Source organism: Pimephales promelas, chromosome 7, assembly GCF_988280905.1.
Source record: "Pimephales promelas chromosome 7, fPimPro1.hap1.1, whole genome shotgun sequence".
NCBI classification, from domain to species: Eukaryota; Metazoa; Chordata; class Actinopteri; order Cypriniformes; family Leuciscidae; genus Pimephales; species Pimephales promelas.
Genome location: NC_142775.1, coordinates 28,497,895 through 28,525,262, shown reverse-complemented (window position 1 = coordinate 28,525,262; position 27,368 = coordinate 28,497,895). Strand labels below are relative to the sequence as shown.

Below are 27,368 nucleotides of genomic sequence, written 5' to 3'. Positions count from 1 at the left end.
AGGGCCACGAGACTTTGACCTGAGTGCAAAAATGGAGGCTCTAGACCCTTCCAGAGCTGAGATATCGAAACTCAAAATTTTGACCCGAAAAAAAAACGACAGTGTTACCCCTTTGTCGGGATGTGGTTTCAACTACAGCCGCCTGATGTTAGAATGCCACACTGATTTGTTGTCAGAGGTCTAGTTGAATACCATTACCCTGAGTCGTTGCGTCAATTTATTTGCCGATAGGCCCGGGAAAGGATGGAATAACTGGAGTACCATGCAGGAAATCGTTGAAGGTGAATTTATTGAGGACAGCTGTCTCAGCACACGTGCTTCAAATCAAGTTCAAAAATAAACAAAAGAAATCATCAAAAAAATACTCAAAATAAACATTACAAAACATAAATAAAACATGCTGAAAGCAGCAAAAACATGGCATCAAATCCAGCCTCGAGGAACAAACCTCTGACAATCACGACACATCCTACAGCATTGGACTGTACTAGTACTGGCACATGGCCCGTCTCTCCCCACTCAATTAGCCTCACTCCTTTATATATGCTATTTTCCCGCCAAAACTAGTGGGTCATACCAACTGTAGGGGTCGAATAACTCCCCTGACAATGGAAACATTCAATATCAGTGTTCTTGCATTTAAATCCAAACAGATACATAATCACAAATAATATCCTTAATCAAAGATAAACAATATGAAAACAATTATAACATTAAACAAAAAGACAATATAAACAACAACACTGTGAACGGATGTTCACATGGTGATAACCTACAGGTTCATCATCACACACCCCCCTTCCTCTAAACAGTCACGACCTCAGGAGTGACGTGACAAAAAGTCAGCCATAACATTAAGCACTCCTGGTCTATATTGGATTTCAAATTTAAAAGGTTGCAGGGATAAATACCATCGTGTTATTCTTGCGTTAGTGTCTCTCATTCTCTTGAGCCATTGCAATGCTCTGTGATCGGTCTCAAGCACAAAGTCTTTACCAATCAGATAGTACTTCAACGTGTCCAAGGCCCATTTGATGGCTAGGGCCTCCTTCTCCACTGTGGAATACTTAGTCTCTCGGGGAAAAAGTTTTCTGCTTATGTACTGAACTGGACGACGGTTTTCTCCTTCCCCCTGTAACAGTACTGCCCCCAGTCCCAACTCAGATGCATCCGTTTGTACCACAAATGGCAACTCAAAGTTCGGACTTTGTAACACAGGGTCTTTACATAAACAGGACTTAAGATCTTGAAAGGCACGTTCACATTCAGGTGTCCACTTGACTTTAGTGGAACTGCTTTTCTTTGTAAGTTCAGTCAGTGGTGCTGCTCTGCTGGCAAAGTTAGGTATAAACCTTCTGTACCAGCCGATCAAACCTAAAAAGGATCTGACACTTTTCTTCGACGATGGAGGTGCACATGACAAAATTGCTTGTAGCTTGTCCACTTGAGGTCTCACTGAACCTCCTCCAGCAATGTATCCCAAGAAAGAAACTTCCTGTCTGGCTATCTGGCATTTCTTGGCATTTACCACCAGACCTGCCCGCTGAATTCTTTCAAACACCTTTGTCAAGTGTTCCTGATGCTGTTCCCAAGACTCGCTAAAGATGACGATATCGTCAATGTATGCTGCTGCAAAGCTGTCCAGACCCCTCAGCACTTGATCCACCAGGCGTTGGAAGGTTGCTGCGGCCCCGTGCAGACCGAATGGCATATACTTAAAATGGTATAGCCCTGCTGGAACACGAAAAGCAGTCAAGTTCTTAGCAGAATCAGTTAAAGGAACTTGCCAATATCCTTTGCACAAATCTAACGTTGTTAAATACTTAGCTTTGCCTAGTTGTTCGATCAACTCGTCGACTCTCGGCATCGGATAAGGGTCGAAAGATGATACTGCATTCAGTTTCGAGTAATCAACGCAGAATCTGAGCGTGCCGTCTTTCTTGGGTACCAATACCACTGGGCTGCACCATTCACTTGTTGAGGGCTCGATGATATCAGACTCCAGCATCATTTGCACTTCCTCTTTCAAGGCAGGGATCAGGCGTGCTGGCACTCTGCAGTGACTTTGCCTGATCGGCTCTGTTGCAAGCAAACGAATATCGTGATGCAAAAGTTTTGTTCTTCCTGGTTTGTCAGAAAAGAGACCCCCTGGAACTAGACTCTGGAACTCTTTTTGCTGTTTGGGTGTTAGATGATCAATTAGTGGGAAAGTTGAATTTGAATTAACAGGAAAATATTGTTCCTCCAATTCCTCTTCATCCTCCACTTTCCTCGCCCACAGCTGCTCTGACCATGAGCCTTTTCTCTCATTCCAAGGCCTCAAAAGATTAATATGGAAGATCTGAGACTTTTTTCTACGGTCAGGTACAGCAATCTCATAATTTGTGGGACTCAGCTTTCTAAGCACTTCATATGGCCCTTGCCATTTGGCCAAAAGAGAACTTTCTGTAGTAGGGAGCAATAACAATACCCTCTGCCCTGGGCTCAGTGTTCTTTTCCTACTTGACTGATCATACCAATGTTTCTGTTGCTGCTGTGCTTTTGTCATGTTAGCCCTCACAACCTCGGCCATTGAGTCCAATTTCTCCCTCATCTTCATGACATATGACAAAATGTTTGTTTTCTCACGTGCATTATCTCCTTCCCAAGCCTCTTTTAGCACATCCAACGGTCCCCGAACCTGACGTCCATATAGCATCTCGAATGGCGAGAAGCCTGTTGATGACTGTGGGACTTCACGATAAGCGAACATCAAATACGGCAACCATTGGTCCCAATCAGTTCCTGTATCAGACACAAACTTTCGTAACATGTACTTCAAGGTCTGGTTAAACCTCTCCACCATACCATCGGTCTGAGGGTGATAAGGAGTGGTCTGGATAGGATGTATGCGCAACATTGAGCAAACTTGTTTCATTAACTTAGACGTAAAATTAGTACCCTGGTCTGTGATTATCTCTTTAGGCAATCCTACTCGAGAAAAAAGTTGAACCAGTGCATTGACAACCTGCCTTGTCTTGATGTTTCTGAGAGGAAACACCTCTGGATAACGCGTAGCGTAATCAGCAACAACAAGAATGTACTTATTACCAGATCTACTCCTTTCCAAAGGTCCTACGATGTCCATCGCAATACGAGAAAATGGTATGTCAATAATAGGCAAGCTTACCAGAGGTACTCTGTCACTCTTTTTAGCTGGTCTCACCATCTGACATTCTGGGCATGATTTACAAAAATCGATAACGTCTGTATAGAGCTTAGGCCAAAAGAACTTACCAGCAATTCTCGCCAGTGTTTTCTGCTGGCCTAAATGTCCTGCCCAAGGTACGGAATGTCCCAATTGTAATACCTTCAATCTCATAGACTCCGGTACCACCAATCTCTCACCTTCAGCACTTATTAAGTACAACTTGTCATCCTTGATCACCAGTTGATCTTTCTGAATTAATGCCGACCTTGTACTATCAGCCTTAGCTTTCTCAAACAACGGTTTTAAAGTTTCATCCTGCCTTTGCAACTGCACAATATCATGAGGAATTTGTTCGAGATCATCTGAATTCGGTTGTTTCACATTTTCAATTACCTCAGTACCCATTACTTTATCCTGCCGTTTCTCCCTCCTAGATTTCCTGTTTTTGGAAGCCACATTGAATGGTAAATCTTGTAAAAGTTGTTTAGTAACCTCTTCTTGATTAGCCTGTGCTCTGGTTACAACCCTTGCATCTGCTACCTTGTCATCACTCTGCAACAAATCCACCAACACAGGTATATCTCTGCCTAATATCACTGGATAAGGGGATTTGTCAATTACTCCAACTGATAACTTATAGGCTTGGCCTTCAATTTCAATCACCATCTCCGTTTTAGGATACTCTTTTTCATCGCCATGTATACAACAGACTCTCAGCTTATCCTGTTTCAGCACATTTGACTTTCCCAAACACTCTGGTCTCACTAATGTCTGGCTTGAACCTGAATCAACCAATGCTTTAAACAACGTATTTCCAATCTTCACCTCCACTACTGTGTCTGTGTTCAGTTCAATCTCATTTAGCTTCACAGAAGATCTTAACTCATAACACAAGCGAGTAGCAGACATGTTTTGCACTGGACACTCAGCTCTTTTATGCCCTGCCTGACCACATGTATGACATATTATCACAGACCTTCTGTTATACTGGCTAACTCCACTTGCACGCATACTGTTACTCAGAGTAGAACTATTTTGCAATGTCCGTCTATCAGCATCAAAATTTCTCAGACCACTACCCTTAGCATCCCCAGACTTACCGGTTGGGCTGTGGTGGATGTCTCGCCATCGTCTCGGCTGATGCAGTGATCGCCTCGCAGCCATGAATGACTCTGCCAGTTCTGCCGCTTGTTGACACGATGTAGGGCCATTCTGCTTCACCCACGTTCTTGCTTCTGGGTTCAGCAATTTGAGAAACTGCTCCAGTACTATTTGATCACCAATTTCTTGTTTAGTTCGACGTGAAGGGACCATCCACTTTTCGTACAGATCTTTCAGTCTCACATACAGTTCACGTGGTGTTTCATCATCACCTAGACTGTACGCTCTGAAACGTTGCCGAAAGGTTTCTGGATTAATTTCAAACTTGTCAAGTATCGTCTGTTTAACACAATCATAGTCCATTGAATTCTCAGGCTCCATAGCCACATACGCTGCTCTTGCTTTACCTGTTAGTAACGGCAGGAGATGTAACACCCAGTCCTGACTCGGCCATTTGCACGCTTGAGCAATACGTTCGAAAGTCATTAAATAATGCTCAATATCCTCATCACTTGACCAGGGCAGCATCCTTGGGCAGTTAAAACTTGTTAAACCATAATCTCGTCTTCCCGTTGTGACCTCATCTGCTGCTGATGTCGTCGTATCACTTAGTGCCTGTTGTCGCCTGGGACGTGTATTTGCATCCGACCTCAACTCTGTAGCCTCTGTGTCACTCACTGTTGGCACCCCCCTTGCCAGCCGATCCTGTCTTTCCTGGTGAACTTCGGACTGTAGTTGTACGAATTGATGTTGAAGTATCCGATATTTGTGCTCGTGACGTTGCGCTTCTTTTTCCAGCCTTTCTTCTCTTTGCTGTTGGCTATGCAGAAAGTTTTGCAGCATTATAGCCATCGGCTCTGACGTACTACCTGAAGTCCTTTCATCGTGCATTGGAGATGAACTCGTTGCCTCCAGTTCCTCTGCTGGTTTACCCTCATCTTTTCCCCTCGCTCCATCTTGCCTCTTTGGTGGCATTTTCCCTTTGACCAGAGATCAACCTCTGCCACTTTCCTTTAAACGATGTGCAGCTGGGGCAGCATGATTTCCACTGCATGTGTACTCGTTTCCCTTTTAAGGCCTGGAACCACCGCTGCCACCATGTGTCGGGATGTGGTTTCAACTACAGCCGCCTGATGTTAGAATGCCACACTGATTTGTTGTCAGAGGTCTAGTTGAATACCATTACCCTGAGTCGTTGCGTCAATTTATTTGCCGATAGGCCCGGGAAAGGATGGAATAACTGGAGTACCATGCAGGAAATCGTTGAAGGTGAATTTATTGAGGACAGCTGTCTCAGCACACGTGCTTCAAATCAAGTTCAAAAATAAACAAAAGAAATCATCAAAAAAATACTCAAAATAAACATTACAAAACATAAATAAAACATGCTGAAAGCAGCAAAAACATGGCATCAAATCCAGCCTCGAGGAACAAACCTCTGACAATCACGACACATCCTACAGCATTGGACTGTACTAGTACTGGCACATGGCCCGTCTCTCCCCACTCAATTAGCCTCACTCCTTTATATATGCTATTTTCCCGCCAAAACTAGTGGGTCATACCAACTGTAGGGGTCGAATAACTCCCCTGACAATGGAAACATTCAATATCAGTGTTCTTGCATTTAAATCCAAACAGATACATAATCACAAATAATATCCTTAATCAAAGATAAACAATATGAAAACAATTATAACATTAAACAAAAAGACAATATAAACAACAACACTGTGAACGGATGTTCACATGGTGATAACCTACAGGTTCATCATCACACCCTTACGTTTTTTTTCGTTTTCGGGCGAAAAATTAAGTTTCTCCAATCTTCTCAAAACTCTGGATTCTGATAGAGGGCCACGAGACTTTGACCTGAGTGCAAAAATGGAGGCTCTAGACCCTTCCAGAGCTGAGATATCGAATTTCAAAATTTCGACCCGAAAAAAAAACGACAGTGTTACCCCTTACGTTTTTTTTCATTTTTGGGCAAAAAATTAAGTTTCTCCAATCTTCTCAAAACTCTGGATTATGATAGAGGGCTGTGAGACTTTGACCTGAGTGCAAAAATGGAGGCTCTAGACCCTTCCAGAGCTGAGATATCGAAACTCAAAATTTTGACCCGAAAAAAAAACGACAGTGTTACCCCTTACGTTTTTTTCGTTTTCGGGCGAAAAATTAAGTTTCTCCAATCTTCTCAAAACTCTGGATTCTGATAGAGGGCCACGAGACTTTGACCTGAGTGCAAAAATGGAGGCTCTAGACCCTTCCAGAGCTGAGATATCGAAACTCAAAATTTTGACCCGAAAAAAAAACGACAGTGTTACCCCTTAGGTTTTTTTCATTTTTGGGCAAAAAATTAAGTTTCTCCAATCTTCTCAAAACTCCGGATTATGATAGAGGGCTGTGAGACTTTGACCTGAGTGCAAAAATGGAGGCTCTAGACCCTTCCAGAGCTGAGATATCGAAACTCAAAATTTTGACCCGAAAAAAAAACGACAGTGTTACCCCTTACGTTTTTTTCATTTTTGGGCGAAAAATTAAGTTTCTCCAATCTTCTCAAAACTCTGGATTCTGATAGAGGGCCACGAGACTTTGACCTGAGTGCAAAAATGGAGGCTCTAGACCCTTCCAGAGCTGAGATATCGAAACTCAAAATTTTGACCCGAAAAAAAACGACAGTGTTACCCCTTACGTTTTATTCATTTTTGGGCGAAAAATTAAGTTTCTCCAATCTTCTCAAAACTCTGGATTCTGATAGAGGGCCACGAGACTTTGACCTGAGTGTAAAAATGGAGGCTCTAGACCCTTCCAGAGCTGAGATATCGAAACTCAAAATTTTGACCCGAAAAAAAAACGACAGTGTTACCCCTTACGTTTTTTTTTCATTTTTGGTCAAAAAATTAAGTTTCTCCAATCTTCTCAAAACTCTGGATTATGATAGAGGGCTGTGAGACTTTGACCTGAGTGCAAAATTGGAGGCTCTAGACCCTTCCAGAGCTGAGATATCGAATTGTAAAATTTCGACCCGAAAAAAAAAACGACAGTGTTACCCCTTACGTTTTTTTTGTTTTCAGGTGAAAAATTAAGTTTCTCCAATCTTCTCAAAACTCTGGATTCTGATAGAGGGCCACGAGACTTTGACCTGAGTGCAAAAATTGAGGCTCTAGACCCTTCCAGAGCTGAGATATCGAATTTCAAAATTTCGACCCGAAAAAAAAACGACAGTGTTACCCCTTACGTTTTTTTTCATTTTTGGGCTAAAAAATTAAGTTTCTCCAATCTTCTCAAAACTCTGGATTATGATAGAGGGCTGTGAGACTTTGACCTGAGTGCAAAAATGGAGGCTCTAGACCCTTCCAGAGCTGAGATATTGAATTTTAAAATTTCGACCTGAAAAAAAAACGACAGTGTTACCCCTTACGTTTTTTTGTTTTCGGGCGAAAAATTAAGTTTCTCCAATCTTCTCAAAACTCTGGATTCTGAAAGAGGGCCACAAGACTTTGACCTGAGTGCAAAAATGGAAGCTCTAGACCCTTCCAGAGCTGAGATATCGAATTTCAAAATTTCGACCCGAAAAAAAAAACGACAGTGTTACCCCTTACGTTTTTTTTCATTTTTGGGCTAAAAAATTAAGTTTCTCCAATCTTCTCAAAACTCTGGATTATGATAGAGGGCTGTGAGACTTTGACCTGAGTGCAAAAATGGAGGCTCTAGACCCTTCCAGAGCTGAGATATTGAATTTTAAAATTTCGACCCGAAAAAAAAACGACAGTGTTACCCCTTACGTTTTTTTTCATTTTTGGGCAAAAAAATAAGTTTCTCCAATCTTCTCAAAACTCTGGATTATGATAGAGGGCTGTGAGACTTTGACCTGAGTGCAAAAATGGAGGCTCTAGACCCTTCCAGAGCTGAGATATTGAATTTTAAAATTTCGACCCGAAAAAAAAACGACAGTGTTACCCCTTACGTTTTTTTCGTTTTCGGGCGAAAAATTAAGTTTCTCCAATCTTCTCAAAACTCTGGATTCTGATAGAGGGCCATGAGACTTTGACCTGAGTGCAAAAATGGAGGCTCTAGACCCTTCCAGAGCTGAGATATCGAATTGCAAAATTTTGACCCGAAAAAAAACCGACAGTGTTACCCCTTACGTTTTTTTTTCATTTTTGGGCAAAAAGTTAAGTTTCTCCAATCTTCTCAAAACTCTGGATTATGATAGAGGGCTGTGAGACTTTGACCTGAGTGCAAAAATGGAGGCTCTAGACCCTTCCAGAGCTGAGATATTGAATTTTAAAATTTCGACCTGAAAAAAAACGACAGTGTTACCCCTTACGTTTTTTTGTTTTCGGGCGAAAAATTAAGTTTCTCCAATCTTCTCAAAACTCTGGATTCTGAAAGAGGGCCACAAGACTTTGACCTGAGTGCAAAAATGGAAGCTCTAGACCCTTCCAGAGCTGAGATATCGAATTTCAAAATTTCGACCCGAAAAAAAAAACGACAGTGTTACCCCTTACGTTTTTTTTCATTTTTGGGCTAAAAAATTAAGTTTCTCCAATCTTCTCAAAACTCTGGATTATGATAGAGGGCTGTGAGACTTTGACCTGAGTGCAAAAATGGAGGCTCTAGACCCTTCCAGAGCTGAGATATTGAATTTTAAAATTTCGACCCGAAAAAAAACCGACAGTGTTACCCCTTACGTTTTTTTTGTTTTCGGGCGAAAAATTAAGTTTCTCCAATCTTCTCAAAACTCTGGATTCTGAAAGAGGGCCACAAGACTTTGACCTGAGTGCAAAAATGGAAGCTCTAGACCCTTCCAGAGCTGAGATATCGAATTTCAAAATTTCGACCCGAAAAAAAAAACGACAGTGTTACCCCTTACGTTTTTTTTCATTTTTGGGCTAAAAAATTAAGTTTCTCCAATCTTCTCAAAACTCTGGATTATGATAGAGGGCTGTGAGACTTTGACCTGAGTGCAAAAATGGAGGCTCTAGACCCTTCCAGAGCTGAGATATTGAATTTTAAAATTTCGACCCGAAAAAAAACCGACAGTGTTACCCCTTACGTTTTTTTTGTTTTCGGGCGAAAAATTAAGTTTCTCCAATCTTCTCAAAACTCTGGATTCTGATAGAGGGCCACGAGACTTTGACCTGAGTGCAAAAATGGAGGCTCTAGACCCTTCCAGAGCTGAGATATCGAATTTCAAAATTTCGACCCGAAAAAAAACCGACAGTGTTACCCCTTACGTTTTTTTTCATTTTTGGGCAAAAAATTAAGTTTCTCCAATCTTCTCAAAACTCTGGATTATGATAGAGGGCTGTGAGACTTTGACCTGAGTGCAAAAATGGAGGCTCTAGACCCTTCCAGAGCTGAGATATCGAAACTCAAAATTTCGACCCGAAAAAAAAAACGACAGTGTTACCCCTTACGTTTTTTTCATTTTTGGGCGAAAAATTAAGTTTCTCCAATCTTCTCAAAACTCTGGATTATGATAGAGGGCTGTGAGACTTTGACCTGAGTGCAAAAATGGAGGCTCTAGACCCTTCCAGAGCTGAGATATTGAATTTTAAAATTTCGACCCGAAAAAAAAAACGACAGTGTTACCCCTTACGTTTTTTTCGTTTTCGGGCGAAAAATTAAGTTTCTCCAATCTTCTCAAAACTCTGGATTCTGATAGAGGGCCACGAGACTTTGACCTGAGTGCAAAAATTGAGGCTCTAGACCCTTCCAGAGCTGAGATATCGAATTTCAAAATTTCGACCCGAAAAAAAAACGACAGTGTTACCCCCTTACGTTTTTTTTCATTTTTGGGCAAAAAATTAAGTTTCTCCAATCTTCTCAAAACTCTGGATTATGATAGAGGGCTGTGAGACTTTGACCTGAGTGCAAAAATGGAGGCTCTAGACCCTTCCAGAGCTGAGATATTGAATTTTAAAATTTCGACCTGAAAAAAAACGACAGTGTTACCCCTTACGTTTTTTTGTTTTCGGGTGAAAAATTAAGTTTCTCCAATCTTCTCAAAACTCTGGATTCTGAAAGAGGGCCACAAGACTTTGACCTGAGTGCAAAAATGGAAGCTCTAGACCCTTCCAGAGCTGAGATATCGAATTTCAAAATTTCGACCCGAAAAAAAAACGACAGTGTTACCCCTTACGTTTTTTTTCATTTTTGGGCTAAAAAATTAAGTTTCTCCAATCTTCTCAAAACTCTGGATTATGATAGAGGGCTGTGAGACTTTGACCTGAGTGCAAAAATGGAGGCTCTAGACCCTTCCAGAGCTGAGATATTGAATTTTAAAATTTCGACCCGAAAAAAAAACGACAGTGTTACCCCTTACGTTTTTTTTTATTTTTGGGCAAAAAAATAAGTTTCTCCAATCTTCTCAAAACTCTGGATTATGATAGAGGGCTGTGAGACTTTGACCTGAGTGCAAAAATGGAGGCTCTAGACCCTTCCAGAGCTGAGATATTGAATTTTAAAATTTCGACCCGAAAAAAAAAACGACAGTGTTACCCCTTACGTTTTTTTTGTTTTCGGGCGAAAAATTAAGTTTCTCCAATCTTCTCAAAACTCTGGATTCTGATAGAGGGCCACGAGACTTTGACCTGAGTGCAAAAATGGAGGCTCTAGACCCTTCCAGAGCTGAGATATCGAATTTCAAAATTTCGACCCGAAAAAAAACCGACAGTGTTACCCCTTACGTTTTTTTTCATTTTTGGGCAAAAAATTAAGTTTCTCCAATCTTCTCAAAACTCTGGATTATGATAGAGGGCTGTGAGACTTTGACCTGAGTGCAAAAATGGAGGCTCTAGACCCTTCCAGAGCTGAGATATCGAAACTCAAAATTTCGACCCGAAAAAAAAACGACAGTGTTACCCCTTACGTTTTTTTCATTTTTGGGCGAAAAATTAAGTTTCTCCAATCTTCTCAAAACTCTGTATTATGTTAGAGGGCTGTGAGACTTTGACCTGAGTGCAAAAATGGAGGCTCTAGACCCTTCCAGAGCTGAGATATTGAATTTTAAAATTTCGACCCGAAAAAAAAAACGACAGTGTTACCCCTTACGTTTTTTTCGTTTTCGGGCGAAAAATTAAGTTTCTCCAATCTTCTCAAAACTCTGGATTCTGATAGAGGGCCACGAGACTTTGACCTGAGTGCAAAAATGGAGGCTCTAGACCCTTCCAGAGCTGAGATATCGAATTTCAAAATTTCGACCCGAAAAAAAAACGACAGTGTTACCCCTTACGTTTTTTTTCATTTTTGGGCAAAAAATTAAGTTTCTCCAATCTTCTCAAAACTCTGGATTATGATAGAGGGCTGTGAGACTTTGACCTGAGTGCAAAAATGGAGGCTCTAGACCCTTCCAGAGCTGAGATATCGAAACTCAAAATTTTGACCCGAAAAAAAACGACAGTGTTACCCCTTACGTTTTTTTCGTTTTCGGGCGAAAAATTAAGTTTCTCCAATCTTCTCAAAACTCTGGATTCTGATAGAGGGCCACGAGACTTTGACCTGAGTGCAAAAATGGAGGCTCTAGACCCTTCCAGAGCTGAGATATCGAAACTCAAAATTTTGACCCGAAAAAAAAACGACAGTGTTACCCCTTAGGTTTTTTTCATTTTTGGGCAAAAAATTAAGTTTCTCCAATCTTCTCAAAACTCTGGATTCTGATAGAGGGCCACGAGACTTTGACCTGAGTGCAAAAATGGAGGCTCTAGACCCTTCCAGAGCTGAGATATCGAATTTCAAAATTTCGACCTGAAAAAAAAACGACAGTGTTACCCCTTACGTTTTTTTTCATTTTTGGGCAAAAAATTAAGTTTCTCCAATCTTCTCAAAACTCTGGATTATGATAGAGGGCTGTGAGACTTTGACCTGAGTGCAAAAATGGAGGCTCTAGACCCTTCCAGAGCTGAGATATCGAATTTCAAAATTTCGACCCGAAAAAAAAACGACAGTGTTACCCCTTACGTTTTTTTTCATTTTTGGGCTAAAAAATTAAGTTTCTCCAATCTTCTCAAAACTCTGGATTATGATAGAGGGCTGTGAGACTTTGACCTGAGTGCAAAAATGGAGGCTCTAGACCCTTCCAGAGCTGAGATATTGAATTTTAAAATTTCGACCCGAAAAAAAAACGACAGTGTTACCCCTTACGTTTTTTTTTATTTTTGGGCAAAAAAATAAGTTTCTCCAATCTTCTCAAAACTCTGGATTATGATAGAGGGCTGTGAGACTTTGACCTGAGTGCAAAAATGGAGGCTCTAGACCCTTCCAGAGCTGAGATATTGAATTTTAAAATTTCGACCCGAAAAAAAAAACGACAGTGTTACCCCTTACGTTTTTTTTGTTTTCGGGCGAAAAATTAAGTTTCTCCAATCTTCTCAAAACTCTGGATTCTGATAGAGGGCCACGAGACTTTGACCTGAGTGCAAAAATGGAGGCTCTAGACCCTTCCAGAGCTGAGATATCGAATTTCAAAATTTCGACCCGAAAAAAAACCGACAGTGTTACCCCTTACGTTTTTTTTCATTTTTGGGCAAAAAATTAAGTTTCTCCAATCTTCTCAAAACTCTGGATTATGATAGAGGGCTGTGAGACTTTGACCTGAGTGCAAAAATGGAGGCTCTAGACCCTTCCAGAGCTGAGATATCGAAACTCAAAATTTCGACCCGAAAAAAAAACGACAGTGTTACCCCTTACGTTTTTTTCATTTTTGGGCGAAAAATTAAGTTTCTCCAATCTTCTCAAAACTCTGTATTATGTTAGAGGGCTGTGAGACTTTGACCTGAGTGCAAAAATGGAGGCTCTAGACCCTTCCAGAGCTGAGATATTGAATTTTAAAATTTCGACCCGAAAAAAAAAACGACAGTGTTACCCCTTACGTTTTTTTCGTTTTCGGGCGAAAAATTAAGTTTCTCCAATCTTCTCAAAACTCTGGATTCTGATAGAGGGCCACGAGACTTTGACCTGAGTGCAAAAATGGAGGCTCTAGACCCTTCCAGAGCTGAGATATCGAATTTCAAAATTTCGACCCGAAAAAAAAACGACAGTGTTACCCCTTACGTTTTTTTTCATTTTTGGGCAAAAAATTAAGTTTCTCCAATCTTCTCAAAACTCTGGATTATGATAGAGGGCTGTGAGACTTTGACCTGAGTGCAAAAATGGAGGCTCTAGACCCTTCCAGAGCTGAGATATCGAAACTCAAAATTTTGACCCGAAAAAAAACGACAGTGTTACCCCTTACGTTTTTTTCGTTTTCGGGCGAAAAATTAAGTTTCTCCAATCTTCTCAAAACTCTGGATTCTGATAGAGGGCCACGAGACTTTGACCTGAGTGCAAAAATGGAGGCTCTAGACCCTTCCAGAGCTGAGATATCGAAACTCAAAATTTTGACCCGAAAAAAAAACGACAGTGTTACCCCTTAGGTTTTTTTCATTTTTGGGCAAAAAATTAAGTTTCTCCAATCTTCTCAAAACTCTGGATTCTGATAGAGGGCCACGAGACTTTGACCTGAGTGCAAAAATGGAGGCTCTAGACCCTTCCAGAGCTGAGATATCGAATTTCAAAATTTCGACCTGAAAAAAAAACGACAGTGTTACCCCTTACGTTTTTTTTCATTTTTGGGCAAAAAATTAAGTTTCTCCAATCTTCTCAAAACTCTGGATTATGATAGAGGGCTGTGAGACTTTGACCTGAGTGCAAAAATGGAGGCTCTAGACCCTTCCAGAGCTGAGATATCGAAACTCAAAATTTTGACCCGAAAAAAAAACGACAGTGTTACCCCTTACGTTTTTTTCGTTTTCGGGCGAAAAATTAAGTTTCTCCAATCTTCTCAAAACTCTGGATTCTGATAGAGGGCCACGAGACTTTGACCTGAGTGCAAAAATGGAGGCTCTAGACCCTTCCAGAGCTGAGATATCGAAACTCAAAATTTTGACTCGAAAAAAAAACGACAGTGTTACCCCTTACGTTTTTTTTCGTTTTCGGGCGAAAAATTAAGTTTCTCCAATCTTCTCAAAACTCTGGATTCTGATAGAGGGCCACGAGACTTTGACCTGAGTGCAAAAATGGAGGCTCTAGACCCTTCCAGAGCTGAGATATCGAATTTCAAAATTTCGACCCGAAAAAAAAACGCCAGTGTTACCCCTTACGTTTTTTTTCATTTTTGGGCAAAAAATTAAGTTTCTCCAATCTTCTCAAAACTCTGGATTATGATAGAGGGCTGTGAGACTTTGACCTGAGTGCAAAAATGGAGGCTCTAGACCCTTCCAGAGCTGAGATATCGAAACTCAAAATTTTGACCCGAAAAAAAAACGACAGTGTTACCCCTTACGTTTTTTTCGTTTTCGGGCGAAAAATTAAGTTTCTCCAATCTTCTCAAAACTCTGGATTCTGATAGAGGGCCACGAGACTTTGACCTGAGTGCAAAAATGGAGGCTCTAGACCCTTCCAGAGCTGAGATATCGAAACTCAAAATTTTGACCCGAAAAAAAAACGACAGTGTTACCCCTTAGGTTTTTTTCATTTTTGGGCAAAAAATTAAGTTTCTCCAATCTTCTCAAAACTCCGGATTATGATAGAGGGCTGTGAGACTTTGACCTGAGTGCAAAAATGGAGGCTCTAGACCCTTCCAGAGCTGAGATATCGAAACTCAAAATTTTGACCCGAAAAAAAAAACGACAGTGTTACCCCTTACGTTTTTTTCATTTTTGGGCGAAAAATTAAGTTTCTCCAATCTTCTCAAAACTCTGGATTCTGATAGAGGGCCACGAGACTTTGACCTGAATGCAAAAATGGAGGCTCTAGACCCTTCCAGAGCTGAGATATCGAAACTCAAAATTTTGACCCGAAAAAAAAACGACAGTGTTACCCCTTACGTTTTATTCATTTTTGGGAGAAAAATTAAGTTTCTCCAATCTTCTCAAAACTCTGGATTCTGATAGAGGGCCACGAGACTTTGACCTGAGTGTAAAAATGGAGGCTCTAGACCCTTCCAGAGCTGAGATATCGAAACTCAAAATTTTGACCCGAAAAAAAAACGACAGTGTTACCCCTTACGTTTTTTTTTTCATTTTTGGGCAAAAAATTAAGTTTCTCCAATCTTCTCAAAACTCTGGATTATGATAGAGGGCTGTGAGACTTTGACCTGAGTGCAAAATTGGAGGCTCTAGACCCTTCCAGAGCTGAGATATCGAATTGTAAAATTTCGACCCGAAAAAAAAAACGACAGTGTTACCCCTTACGTTTTTTTTGTTTTCAGGTGAAAAATTAAGTTTCTCCAATCTTCTCAAAACTCTGGATTCTGATAGAGGGCCACGAGACTTTGACCTGAGTGCAAAAATTGAGGCTCTAGACCCTTCCAGAGCTGAGATATCGAATTTCAAAATTTCGACCCGAAAAAAAAACGACAGTGTTACCCCTTACGTTTTTTTTCATTTTTGGGCAAAAAATTAAGTTTCTCCAATCTTCTCAAAACTCTGGATTATGATAGAGGGCTGTGAGACTTTGACCTGAGTGCAAAAATGGAGGCTCTAGACCCTTCCAGAGCTGAGATATTGAATTTTAAAATTTCGACCTGAAAAAAAACGACAGTGTTACCCCTTACGTTTTTTTGTTTTCGGGCGAAAAATTAAGTTTCTCCAATCTTCTCAAAACTCTGGATTCTGAAAGAGGGCCACAAGACTTTGACCTGAGTGCAAAAATGGAAGCTCTAGACCCTTCCAGAGCTGAGATATCGAATTTCAAAATTTCGACCCGAAAAAAAAACGACAGTGTTACCCCTTACGTTTTTTTTTCATTTTTGGGCTAAAAAATTAAGTTTCTCCAATCTTCTCAAAACTCTGGATTATGATAGAGGGCTGTGAGACTTTGACCTGAGTGCAAAAATGGAGGCTCTAGACCCTTCCAGAGCTGAGATATTGAATTTTAAAATTTCGACCCGAAAAAAAAAACGACAGTGTTACCCCTTACGTTTTTTTTCATTTTTGGGCAAAAAAATAAGTTTCTCCAATCTTCTCAAAACTCTGGATTATGATAGAGGGCTGTGAGACTTTGACCTGAGTGCAAAAATGGAGGCTCTAGACCCTTCCAGAGCTGAGATATTGAATTTTAAAATTTCGACCCGAAAAAAAACCGACAGTGTTACCCCTTACGTTTTTTTTGTTTTCGGGCGAAAAATTAAGTTTCTCCAATCTTCTCAAAACTCTGGATTCTGATAGAGGGCCACGAGACTTTGACCTGAGTGCAAAAATGGAGGCTCTAGACCCTTCCAGAGCTGAGATATCGAATTTCAAAATTTCGACCCGAAAAAAAAAACGACAGTGTTACCCCTTACGTTTTTTTTCATTTTTGGGCTAAAAAATTAAGTTTCTCCAATCTTCTCAAAACTCTGGATTATGATAGAGGGCTGTGAGACTTTGACCTGAGTGCAAAAATGGAGGCTCTAGACCCTTCCAGAGCTGAGATATTGAATTTTAAAATTTCGACCTGAAAAAAAACGACAGTGTTACCCCTTACGTTTTTTTGTTTTCGGGCGAAAAATTAAGTTTCTCCAATCTTCTCAAAACTCTGGATTCTGAAAGAGGGCCACAAGACTTTGACCTGAGTGCAAAAATGGAAGCTCTAGACCCTTCCAGAGCTGAGATATCGAATTTCAAAATTTCGACCCGAAAAAAAAACGACAGTGTTACCCCTTACGTTTTTTTTCATTTTTGGGCTAAAAAATTAAGTTTCTCCAATCTTCTCAAAACTCTGGATTCTGAAAGAGGGCCACAAGACTTTGACCTGAGTGCAAAAATGGAAGCTCTAGACCCTTCCAGAGCTGAGATATCGAATTTCAAAATTTCGACCCGAAAAAAAAACGACAGTGTTACCCCTTACGTTTTTTTTCATTTTTGGGCTAAAAAATTAAGTTTCTCCAATCTTCTCAAAACTCTGGATTATGATAGAGGGCTGTGAGACTTTGACCTGAGTGCAAAAATGGAGGCTCTAGACCCTTCCAGAGCTGAGATATTGAATTTTAAAATTTCGACCCGAAAAAAAAACGACAGTGTTACCCCTTACGTTTTTTTTTCATTTTTGGGCAAAAAAATAAGTTTCTCCAATCTTCTCAAAACTCTGGATTATGATAGAGGGCTGTGAGACTTTGACCTGAGTGCAAAAATGGAGGCTCTAGACCCTTCCAGAGCTGAGATATTGAATTTTAAAATTTCGACCCGAAAAAAAACCGACAGTGTTACCCCTTACGTTTTTTTTGTTTTCGGGCGAAAAATTAAGTTTCTCCAATCTTCTCAAAACTCTGGATTCTGATAGAGGGCCACGAGACTTTGACCTGAGAGCAAAAATGGAGGCTCTAGACCCTTCCAGAGCTGAGATATCGAATTTCAAAATTTCGACCCGAAAAAAAAACCGACAGTGTTACCCCTTACGTTTTTTTTCATTTTTGGGCAAAAAATTAAGTTTCTCCAATCTTCTCAAAACTCTGGATTATGATAGAGGGCTGTGAGACTTTGACCTGAGTGCAAAAATGGAGGCTCTAGACCCTTCCAGAGCTGAGATATCGAAACTCAAAATTTCGACCCGAAAAAAAAACGACAGTGTTACCCCTTACGTTTTTTTCATTTTTGGGCGAAAAATTAAGTTTCTCCAATCTTCTCAAAACTCTGGATTATGATAGAGGGCTGTGAGACTTTGACCTGAGTGCAAAAATGGAGGCTCTAGACCCTTCCAGAGCTGAGATATTGAATTTTAAAATTTCGACCCGAAAAAAAAAAACGACAGTGTTACCCCTTACGTTTTTTTCGTTTTCGGGCGAAAAATTAAGTTTCTCCAATCTTCTCAAAACTCTGGATTCTGATAGAGGGCCACGAGACTTTGACCTGAGTGCAAAAATGGAGGCTCTAGACCCTTCCAGAGCTGAGATATCGAATTTCAAAATTTCGACCTGAAAAAAAAACGACAGTGTTACCCCTTACGTTTTTTTTCATTTTTGGGCAAAAAATTAAGTTTCTCCAATCTTCTCAAAACTCTGGATTATGATAGAGGGCTGTGAGACTTTGACCTGAGTGCAAAAATGGAGGCTCTATACCCTTCCAGAGCTGAGATATCGAAACTCAAAATTTTGACCCGAAAAAAAAACGACAGTGTTACCCCTTACGTTTTTTTCGTTTTCGGGCGAAAAATTAAGTTTCTCCAATCTTCTCAAAACTCTGGATTCTGATAGAGGGCCACGAGACTTTGACCTGAGTGCAAAAATGGAGGCTCTAGACCCTTCCAGAGCTGAGATATCGAAACTCAAAATTTTGACCCGAAAAAAAAACGACAGTGTTACCCCTTAGGTTTTTTTCATTTTTGGGCAAAAAATTAAGTTTCTCCAATCTTCTCAAAACTCCGGATTATGATAGAGGGCTGTGAGACTTTGACCTGAGTGCAAAAATGGAGGCTCTAGACCCTTCCAGAGCTGAGATATCGAAACTCAAAATTTTGACCCGAAAAAAAAACGACAGTGTTACCCCTTACGTTTTTTTCATTTTTGGGCGAAAAATTAAGTTTCTCCAATCTTCTCAAAACTCTGGATTCTGATAGAGGGCCACGAGACTTTGACCTGAGTGCAAAAATGGAGGCTCTAGACCCTTCCAGAGCTGAGATATCGAAACTCAAAATTTTGACCCGAAAAAAAAACGACAGTGTTACCCCTTACGTTTTATTCATTTTTGGGCGAAAAATTAAGTTTCTCCAATCTTCTCAAAACTCTGGATTCTGATAGAGGGCCACGAGACTTTGACCTGAGTGTAAAAATGGAGGCTCTAGACCCTTCCAGAGCTGAGATATCGAAACTCAAAATTTTGACCCGAAAAAAAAACGACAGTGTTACCCCTTACGTTTTTTTTTTCATTTTTGGGCAAAAAATTAAGTTTCTCCAATCTTCTCAAAACTCTGGATTATGATAGAGGGCTGTGAGACTTTGACCTGAGTGCAAAATTGGAGGCTCTAGACCCTTCCAGAGCTGAGATATCGAATTGTAAAATTTCGACCCGAAAAAAAAAACGACAGTGTTACCCCTTACGTTTTTTTTGTTTTCAGGTGAAAAATTAAGTTTCTCCAATCTTCTCAAAACTCTGGATTCTGATAGAGGGCCACGAGACTTTGACCTGAGTGCAAAAATTGAGGCTCTAGACCCTTCCAGAGCTGAGATATCGAATTTCAAAATTTCGACCCGAAAAAAAAACGACAGTGTTACCCCTTACGTTTTTTTTCATTTTTGGGCAAAAAATTAAGTTTCTCCAATCTTCTCAAAACTCTGGATTATGATAGAGGGCTGTGAGACTTTGACCTGAGTGCAAAAATGGAGGCTCTAGACCCTTCCAGAGCTGAGATATTGAATTTTAAAATTTCGACCTGAAAAAAAACGACAGTGTTACCCCTTACGTTTTTTTGTTTTCGGGCGAAAAATTAAGTTTCTCCAATCTTCTCAAAACTCTGGATTCTGAAAGAGGGCCACAAGACTTTGACCTGAGTGCAAAAATGGAAGCTCTAGACCCTTCCAGAGCTGAGATATCGAATTTCAAAATTTCGACCCGAAAAAAAAACGACAGTGTTACCCCTTACGTTTTTTTTTTCATTTTTGGGCTAAAAAATTAAGTTTCTCCAATCTTCTCAAAACTCTGGATTATGATAGAGGGCTGTGAGACTTTGACCTGAGTGCAAAAATGGAGGCTCTAGACCCTTCCAGAGCTGAGATATTGAATTTTTAAATTTCGACCCGAAAAAAAAACGACAGTGTTACCCCTTACGTTTTTTTTCATTTTTGGGCAAAAAAATAAGTTTCTCCAATCTTCTCAAAACTCTGGATTATGATAGAGGGCTGTGAGACTTTGACCTGAGTGCAAAAATGGAGGCTCTAGACCCTTCCAGAGCTGAGATATTGAATTTTAAAATTTCGACCCGAAAAAAAACCGACAGTGTTACCCCTTACGTTTTTTTTGTTTTTGGGCAAAAAATTAAGTTTCTCCAATCTTCTCAAAACTCTGGATTCTGATAGAGGGCCACGAGACTTTGACCTGAGTGCAAAAATGGAGGCTCTAGACCCTTCCAGAGCTGATATATCGAATTTCAAAATTTCGACCTGAAAAAAAAACGACAGTGTTACCCCTTACGTTTTTTTTCATTTTTGGGCAAAAAATTAAGTTTCTCCAATCTTCTCAAAACTCTGGATTATGATAGAGGGCTGTGAGACTTTGACCTGAGTGCAAAAATTGAGGCTCTAGACCCTTCCAGAGCTGAGATATTGAATTTTAAAATTTCGACCCGAAAAAAAAAACGACAGTGTTACCCCTTACGTTTTTTTTCATTTTTGGGCAAAAAAATAAGTTTCTCCAATCTTCTCAAAACTCTGGATTATGATAGAGGGCTGTGAGACTTTGACCTGAGTGCAAAAATGGAGGCTCTAGACCCTTCCAGAGCTGAGATATTGAATTTTAAAATTTCGACCCGAAAAAAAACCGACAGTGTTACCCCTTACGTTTTTTTTGTTTTCGGGCGAAAAATTAAGTTTCTCCAATCTTCTCAAAACTCTGGATTCTGATAGAGGGCCACGAGACTTTGACCTGAGTGCAAAAATGGAGGCTCTAGACCCTTCCAGAGCTGAGATATCGAATTTCAAAATTTCGACCCGAAAAAAAACCGACAGTGTTACCCCTTACGTTTTTTTTCATTTTTGGGCAAAAAATTAAGTTTATCCAATCTTCTCAAAACTCTGGATTATGATAGAGGGCTGTGAGACTTTGACCTGAGTGCAAAAATGGAGGCTCTAGACCCTTCCAGAGCTGAGATATCGAAACTCAAAATTTCGACCCGAAAAAAAAACGACAGTGTTACCCCTTACGTTTTTTTCATTTTTGGGCGAAAAATTAAGTTTCTCCAATCTTCTCAAAACTCTGGATTATGATAGAGGGCTGTGAGACTTTGACCTGAGTGCAAAAATGGAGGCTCTAGACCCTTCCAGAGCTGAGATATTGAATTTTAAAATTTCGACCCGAAAAAAAAAACGACAGTGTTACCCCTTACGTTTTTTTCGTTTTCGGGCGAAAAATTAAGTTTCTCCAATCTTCTCAAAACTCTGGATTCTGATAGAGGGCCACGAGACTTTGACCTGAGTGCAAAAATGGAGGCTCTAGACCCTTCCAGAGCTGAGATATCGAATTTCAAAATTTCGACCCGAAAAAAAAACCGACAGTGTTACCCCTTACGTTTTTTTTCATTTTTGGGCAAAAAATTAAGTTTCTCCAATCTTCTCAAAACTCTGGATTATGATAGAGGGCTGTGAGACTTTGACCTGAGTGCAAAAATGGAGGCTCTAGACCCTTCCAGAGCTGAGATATCGAAACTCAAAATTTCGACCCGAAAAAAAAACGACAGTGTTACCCCTTACGTTTTTTTCATTTTTGGGCGAAAAATTAAGTTTCTCCAATCTTCTCAAAACTCTGGATTATGATAGAGGGCTGTGAGACTTTGACCTGAGTGCAAAAATGGAGGCTCTAGACCCTTCCAGAGCTGAGATATTGAATTTTAAAATTTCGACCCGAAAAAAAAAAACGACAGTGTTACCCCTTACGTTTTTTTCGTTTTCGGGCGAAAAATTAAGTTTCTCCAATCTTCTCAAAACTCTGGATTCTGATAGAGGGCCACGAGACTTTGACCTGAGTGCAAAAATGGAGGCTCTAGACCCTTCCAGAGCTGAGATATCGAATTTCAAAATTTCGACCTGAAAAAAAAACGACAGTGTTACCCCTTACGTTTTTTTTCATTTTTGGGCAAAAAATTAAGTTTCTCCAATCTTCTCAAAACTCTGGATTATGATAGAGGGCTGTGAGACTTTGACCTGAGTGCAAAAATGGAGGCTCTAGACCCTTCCAGAGCTGAGATATCGAAACTCAAAATTTTGACCCGAAAAAAAAACGACAGTGTTACCCCTTACGTTTTTTTCGTTTTCGGGCGAAAAATTAAGTTTCTCCAATCTTCTCAAAACTCTGGATTCTGATAGAGGGCCACGAGACTTTGACCTGAGTGCAAAAATGGAGGCTCTAGACCCTTCCAGAGCTGAGATATCGAAACTCAAAATTTTGACCCGAAAAAAAAACGACAGTGTTACCCCTTACGTTTTATTCATTTTTGGGCGAAAAATTAAGTTTCTCCAATCTTCTCAAAACTCTGGATTCTGATAGAGGGCCACGAGACTTTGACCTGAGTGTAAAAATGGAGGCTCTAGACCCTTCCAGAGCTGAGATATCGAAACTCAAAATTTTGACCCGAAAAAAAAACGACAGTGTTACCCCTTACGTTTTTTTTTTCATTTTTGGGCAAAAAATTAAGTTTCTCCAATCTTCTCAAAACTCTGGATTATGATAGAGGGCTGTGAGACTTTGACCTGAGTGCAAAATTGGAGGCTCTAGACCCTTCCAGAGCTGAGATATCGAATTGTAAAATTTCGACCCGAAAAAAAAAACGACAGTGTTACCCCTTACGTTTTTTTTGTTTTCAGGTGAAAAATTAAGTTTCTCCAATCTTCTCAAAACTCTGGATTCTGATAGAGGGCCACGAGACTTTGACCTGAGTGCAAAAATTGAGGCTCTAGACCCTTCCAGAGCTGAGATATCGAATTTCAAAATTTCGACCCGAAAAAAAAACGACAGTGTTACCCCTTACGTTTTTTTTCATTTTTGGGCAAAAAATTAAGTTTCTCCAATCTTCTCAAAACTCTGGATTATGATAGAGGGCTGTGAGACTTTGACCTGAGTGCAAAAATGGAGGCTCTAGACCCTTCCAGAGCTGAGATATTGAATTTTAAAATTTCGACCTGAAAAAAAACGACAGTGTTACCCCTTACGTTTTTTTGTTTTCGGGCGAAAAATTAAGTTTCTCCAATCTTCTCAAAACTCTGGATTCTGAAAGAGGGCCACAAGACTTTGACCTGAGTGCAAAAATGGAAGCTCTAGACCCTTCCAGAGCTGAGATATCGAATTTCAAAATTTCGACCCGAAAAAAAAACGACAGTGTTACCCCTTACGTTTTTTTTTTCATTTTTGGGCTAAAAAATTAAGTTTCTCCAATCTTCTCAAAACTCTGGATTATGATAGAGGGCTGTGAGACTTTGACCTGAGTGCAAAAATGGAGGCTCTAGACCCTTCCAGAGCTGAGATATTGAATTTTAAAATTTCGACCCGAAAAAAAAACGACAGTGTTACCCCTTACGTTTTTTTTCATTTTTGGGCAAAAAAATAAGTTTCTCCAATCTTCTCAAAACTCTGGATTATGATAGAGGGCTGTGAGACTTTGACCTGAGTGCAAAAATGGAGTCTCTAGACCCTTCCAGAGCTGAGATATTGAATTTTAAAATTTCGACCCGAAAAAAAACCGACAGTGTTACCCCTTACGTTTTTTTTGTTTTTGGGCAAAAAATTAAGTTTCTCCAATCTTCTCAAAACTCTGGATTCTGATAGAGGGCCACGAGACTTTGACCTGAGTGCAAAAATGGAGGCTCTAGACCCTTCCAGAGCTGATATATCGAATTTCAAAATTTCGACCTGAAAAAAAAAACGACAGTGTTACCCCTTACGTTTTTTTTCATTTTTGGGCAAAAAATTAAGTTTCTCCAATCTTCTCAAAACTCTGGATTATGATAGAGGGCTGTGAGACTTTGACCTGAGTGCAAAAATTGAGGCTCTAGACCCTTCCAGAGCTGAGATATTGAATTTTAAAATTTCGACCCGAAAAAAAAAACGACAGTGTTACCCCTTACGTTTTTTTTCATTTTTGGGCAAAAAAATAAGTTTCTCCAATCTTCTCAAAACTCTGGATTATGATAGAGGGCTGTGAGACTTTGACCTGAGTGCAAAAATGGAGGCTCTAGACCCTTCCAGAGCTGAGATATTGAATTTTAAAATTTCGACCCGAAAAAAAACCGACAGTGTTACCCCTTACGTTTTTTTTGTTTTCGGGCGAAAAATTAAGTTTCTCCAATCTTCTCAAAACTCTGGATTCTGATAGAGGGCCACGAGACTTTGACCTGAGTGCAAAAATGGAGGCTCTAGACCCTTCCAGAGCTGAGATATCGAATTTCAAAATTTCGACCCGAAAAAAAACCGACAGTGTTACCCCTTACGTTTTTTTTCATTTTTGGGCAAAAAATTAAGTTTATCCAATCTTCTCAAAACTCTGGATTATGATAGAGGGCTGTGAGACTTTGACCTGAGTGCAAAAATGGAGGCTCTAGACCCTTCCAGAGCTGAGATATCGAAACTCAAAATTTCGACCCGAAAAAAAAACGACAGTGTTACCCCTTACGTTTTTTTCATTTTTGGGCGAAAAATTAAGTTTCTCCAATCTTCTCAAAACTCTGGATTATGATAGAGGGCTGTGAGACTTTGACCTGAGTGCAAAAATGGAGGCTCTAGACCCTTCCAGAGCTGAGATATTGAATTTTAAAATTTCGACCCGAAAAAAAAACGACAGTGTTACCCCTTACGTTTTTTTCGTTTTCGGGCGAAAAATTAAGTTTCTCCAATCTTCTCAAAACTCTGGATTCTGATAGAGGGCCACGAGACTTTGACCTGAGTGCAAAAATGGAGGCTCTAGACCCTTCCAGAGCTGAGATATCGAATTTCAAAATTTCGACCCGAAAAAAAACCGACAGTGTTACCCCTTACGTTTTTTTTCATTTTTGGGCAAAAAATTAAGTTTCTCCAATCTTCTCAAAACTCTGGATTATGATAGAGGGCTGTGAGACTTTGACCTGAGTGCAAAAATGGAGGCTCTAGACCCTTCCAGAGCTGAGATATCGAAACTCAAAATTTTGACCCGAAAAAAAAAACGACAGTGTTACCCCTTACGTTTTTTTCGTTTTCGGGCGAAAAATTAAGTTTCTCCAATCTTCTCAAAACTCTGGATTCTGATAGAGGGCCACGAGACTTTGACCTGAGTGCAAAAATGGAGGCTCTAGACCCTTCCAGAGCTGAGATATCGAAACTCAAAATTTTGACCCGAAAAAAAAACGACAGTGTTACCCCTTAGGTTTTTTTCATTTTTGGGCAAAAAATTAAGTTTCTCCAATCTTCTCAAAACTCTGGATTCTGATAGAGGGCCACGAGACTTTGACCTGAGTGCAAAAATGGAGGCTCTAGACCCTTCCAGAGCTGAGATATCGAATTTCAAAATTTCGACCTGAAAAAAAAACGACAGTGTTACCCCTTACGTTTTTTTTCATTTTTGGGCAAAAAATTAAGTTTCTCCAATCTTCTCAAAACTCTGGATTATGATAGAGGGCTGTGAGACTTTGACCTGAGTGCAACAATGGAGGCTCTAGACCCTTCCAGAGCTGAGATATCGAAACTCAAAATTTTGACCCGAAAAAAAAACGACAGTGTTACCCCTTACGTTTTTTTCGTTTTCGGGCGAAAAATTAAGTTTCTCCAATCTTCTCAAAACTCTGGATTCTGATAGAGGGCCACGAGACTTTGACCTGAGTGCAAAAATGGAGGCTCTAGACCCTTCCAGAGCTGAGATATCGAATTTCAAAATTTCGACCCGAAAAAAAAACGACAGTGTTACCCCTTACGTTTTTTTCATTTTTGGGCAAAAAATTAAGTTTCTCCACTCTTCTCAAAACTCTGGATTATGATAGAGTGCTTTGAGACTTTGACCTGAGTGCAAAAATGGAGGCTCTAGACCCTTCCAGAGCTGAGATATCGAATTGTAAAATTTCGACCCGAAAAAAAAACGACAGTGTTACCCCTTACGTTTTTTTCATTTTTGGGCGAAAAATTAAGTTTCTCCAATCTTCTCAAAACTCTGGATTATGATAGAGGGCTGTGAGACTTTGACCTGAGTGCAAAAATGGAGGCTCTAGACCCTTCCAGAGCTGAGATATTGAATTTTAAAATTTCGACCCGAAAAAAAACGACAGTGTTACCTCTTACGTTTTTTTCGTTTTCGGGCAAAAAATTAAGTTTCTCCAATCTTCTCAAAACTCTGGATTATGATAGAGGGCTGTGAGACTTTGACCTGAGTGCAAAAATGGAGGCTCTAGACCCTTCCAGAGCTGAGATATCGAAACTCAAAATTTCGACCCGAAAAAAAAACGACAGTGTTACCCCTTACGTTTTTTTCATTTTTGGGCGAAAAATTAAGTTTCTCCAATCTTCTCAAAACTCTGGATTATGATAGAGGGCTGTGAGACTTTGACCTGAGTGCAAAAATGGAGGCTCTAGACCCTTCCAGAGCTGAGATATTGAATTTTAAAATTTCGACCCGAAAAAAAAAAACGACAGTGTTACCCCTTACGTTTTTTTCGTTTTCGGGCGAAAAATTAAGTTTCTCCAATCTTCTCAAAACTCTGGATTCTGATAGAGGGCCACGAGACTTTGACCTGAGTGCAAAAATGGAGGCTCTAGACCCTTCCAGAGCTGAGATATCGAATTTCAAAATTTCGACCTGAAAAAAAAACGACAGTGTTACCCCTTACGTTTTTTTTCATTTTTGGGCAAAAAATTAAGTTTCTCCAATCTTCTCAAAACTCTGGATTATGATAGAGGGCTGTGAGACTTTGACCTGAGTGCAAAAATGGAGGCTCTAGACCCTTCCAGAGCTGAGATATCGAAACTCAAAATTTTGACCCGAAAAAAAAACGACAGTGTTACCCCTTACGTTTTTTTCGTTTTCGGGCGAAAAATTAAGTTTCTCCAATCTTCTCAAAACTCTGGATTCTGATAGAGGGCCACGAGACTTTGACCTGAGTGCAAAAATGGAGGCTCTAGACCCTTCCAGAGCTGAGATATCGAAACTCAAAATTTTGACCCGAAAAAAAAACGACAGTGTTACCCCTTACGTTTTATTCATTTTTGGGCGAAAAATTAAGTTTCTCCAATCTTCTCAAAACTCTGGATTCTGATAGAGGGCCACGAGACTTTGACCTGAGTGTAAAAATGGAGGCTCTAGACCCTTCCAGAGCTGAGATATCGAAACTCAAAATTTTGACCCGAAAAAAAAACGACAGTGTTACCCCTTACGTTTTTTTTTTCATTTTTGGGCA

General features: G+C 40.0%; 1 protein-coding gene across 1 annotated transcript; it reads right to left on the bottom strand.

Annotated features, from left to right (window-relative positions):
• Positions 1-721: 721 nt before the first annotated feature.
• Positions 722-5,958, bottom strand: LOC120474245 (uncharacterized). Its single transcript, XM_089133303.1, has 2 exons — positions 4,699-5,958; positions 722-4,577 (listed from the first exon to the last, which is right to left on the bottom strand). Exons 1-2 carry the CDS (start codon positions 4,743-4,745, stop codon positions 821-823), a joined length of 3,804 nt encoding a protein of 1,267 aa, XP_088989429.1. The 5' UTR covers positions 4,746-5,958; the 3' UTR covers positions 722-820.
• Between the last annotated feature and the right edge of the window lie 21,410 nt (positions 5,959-27,368).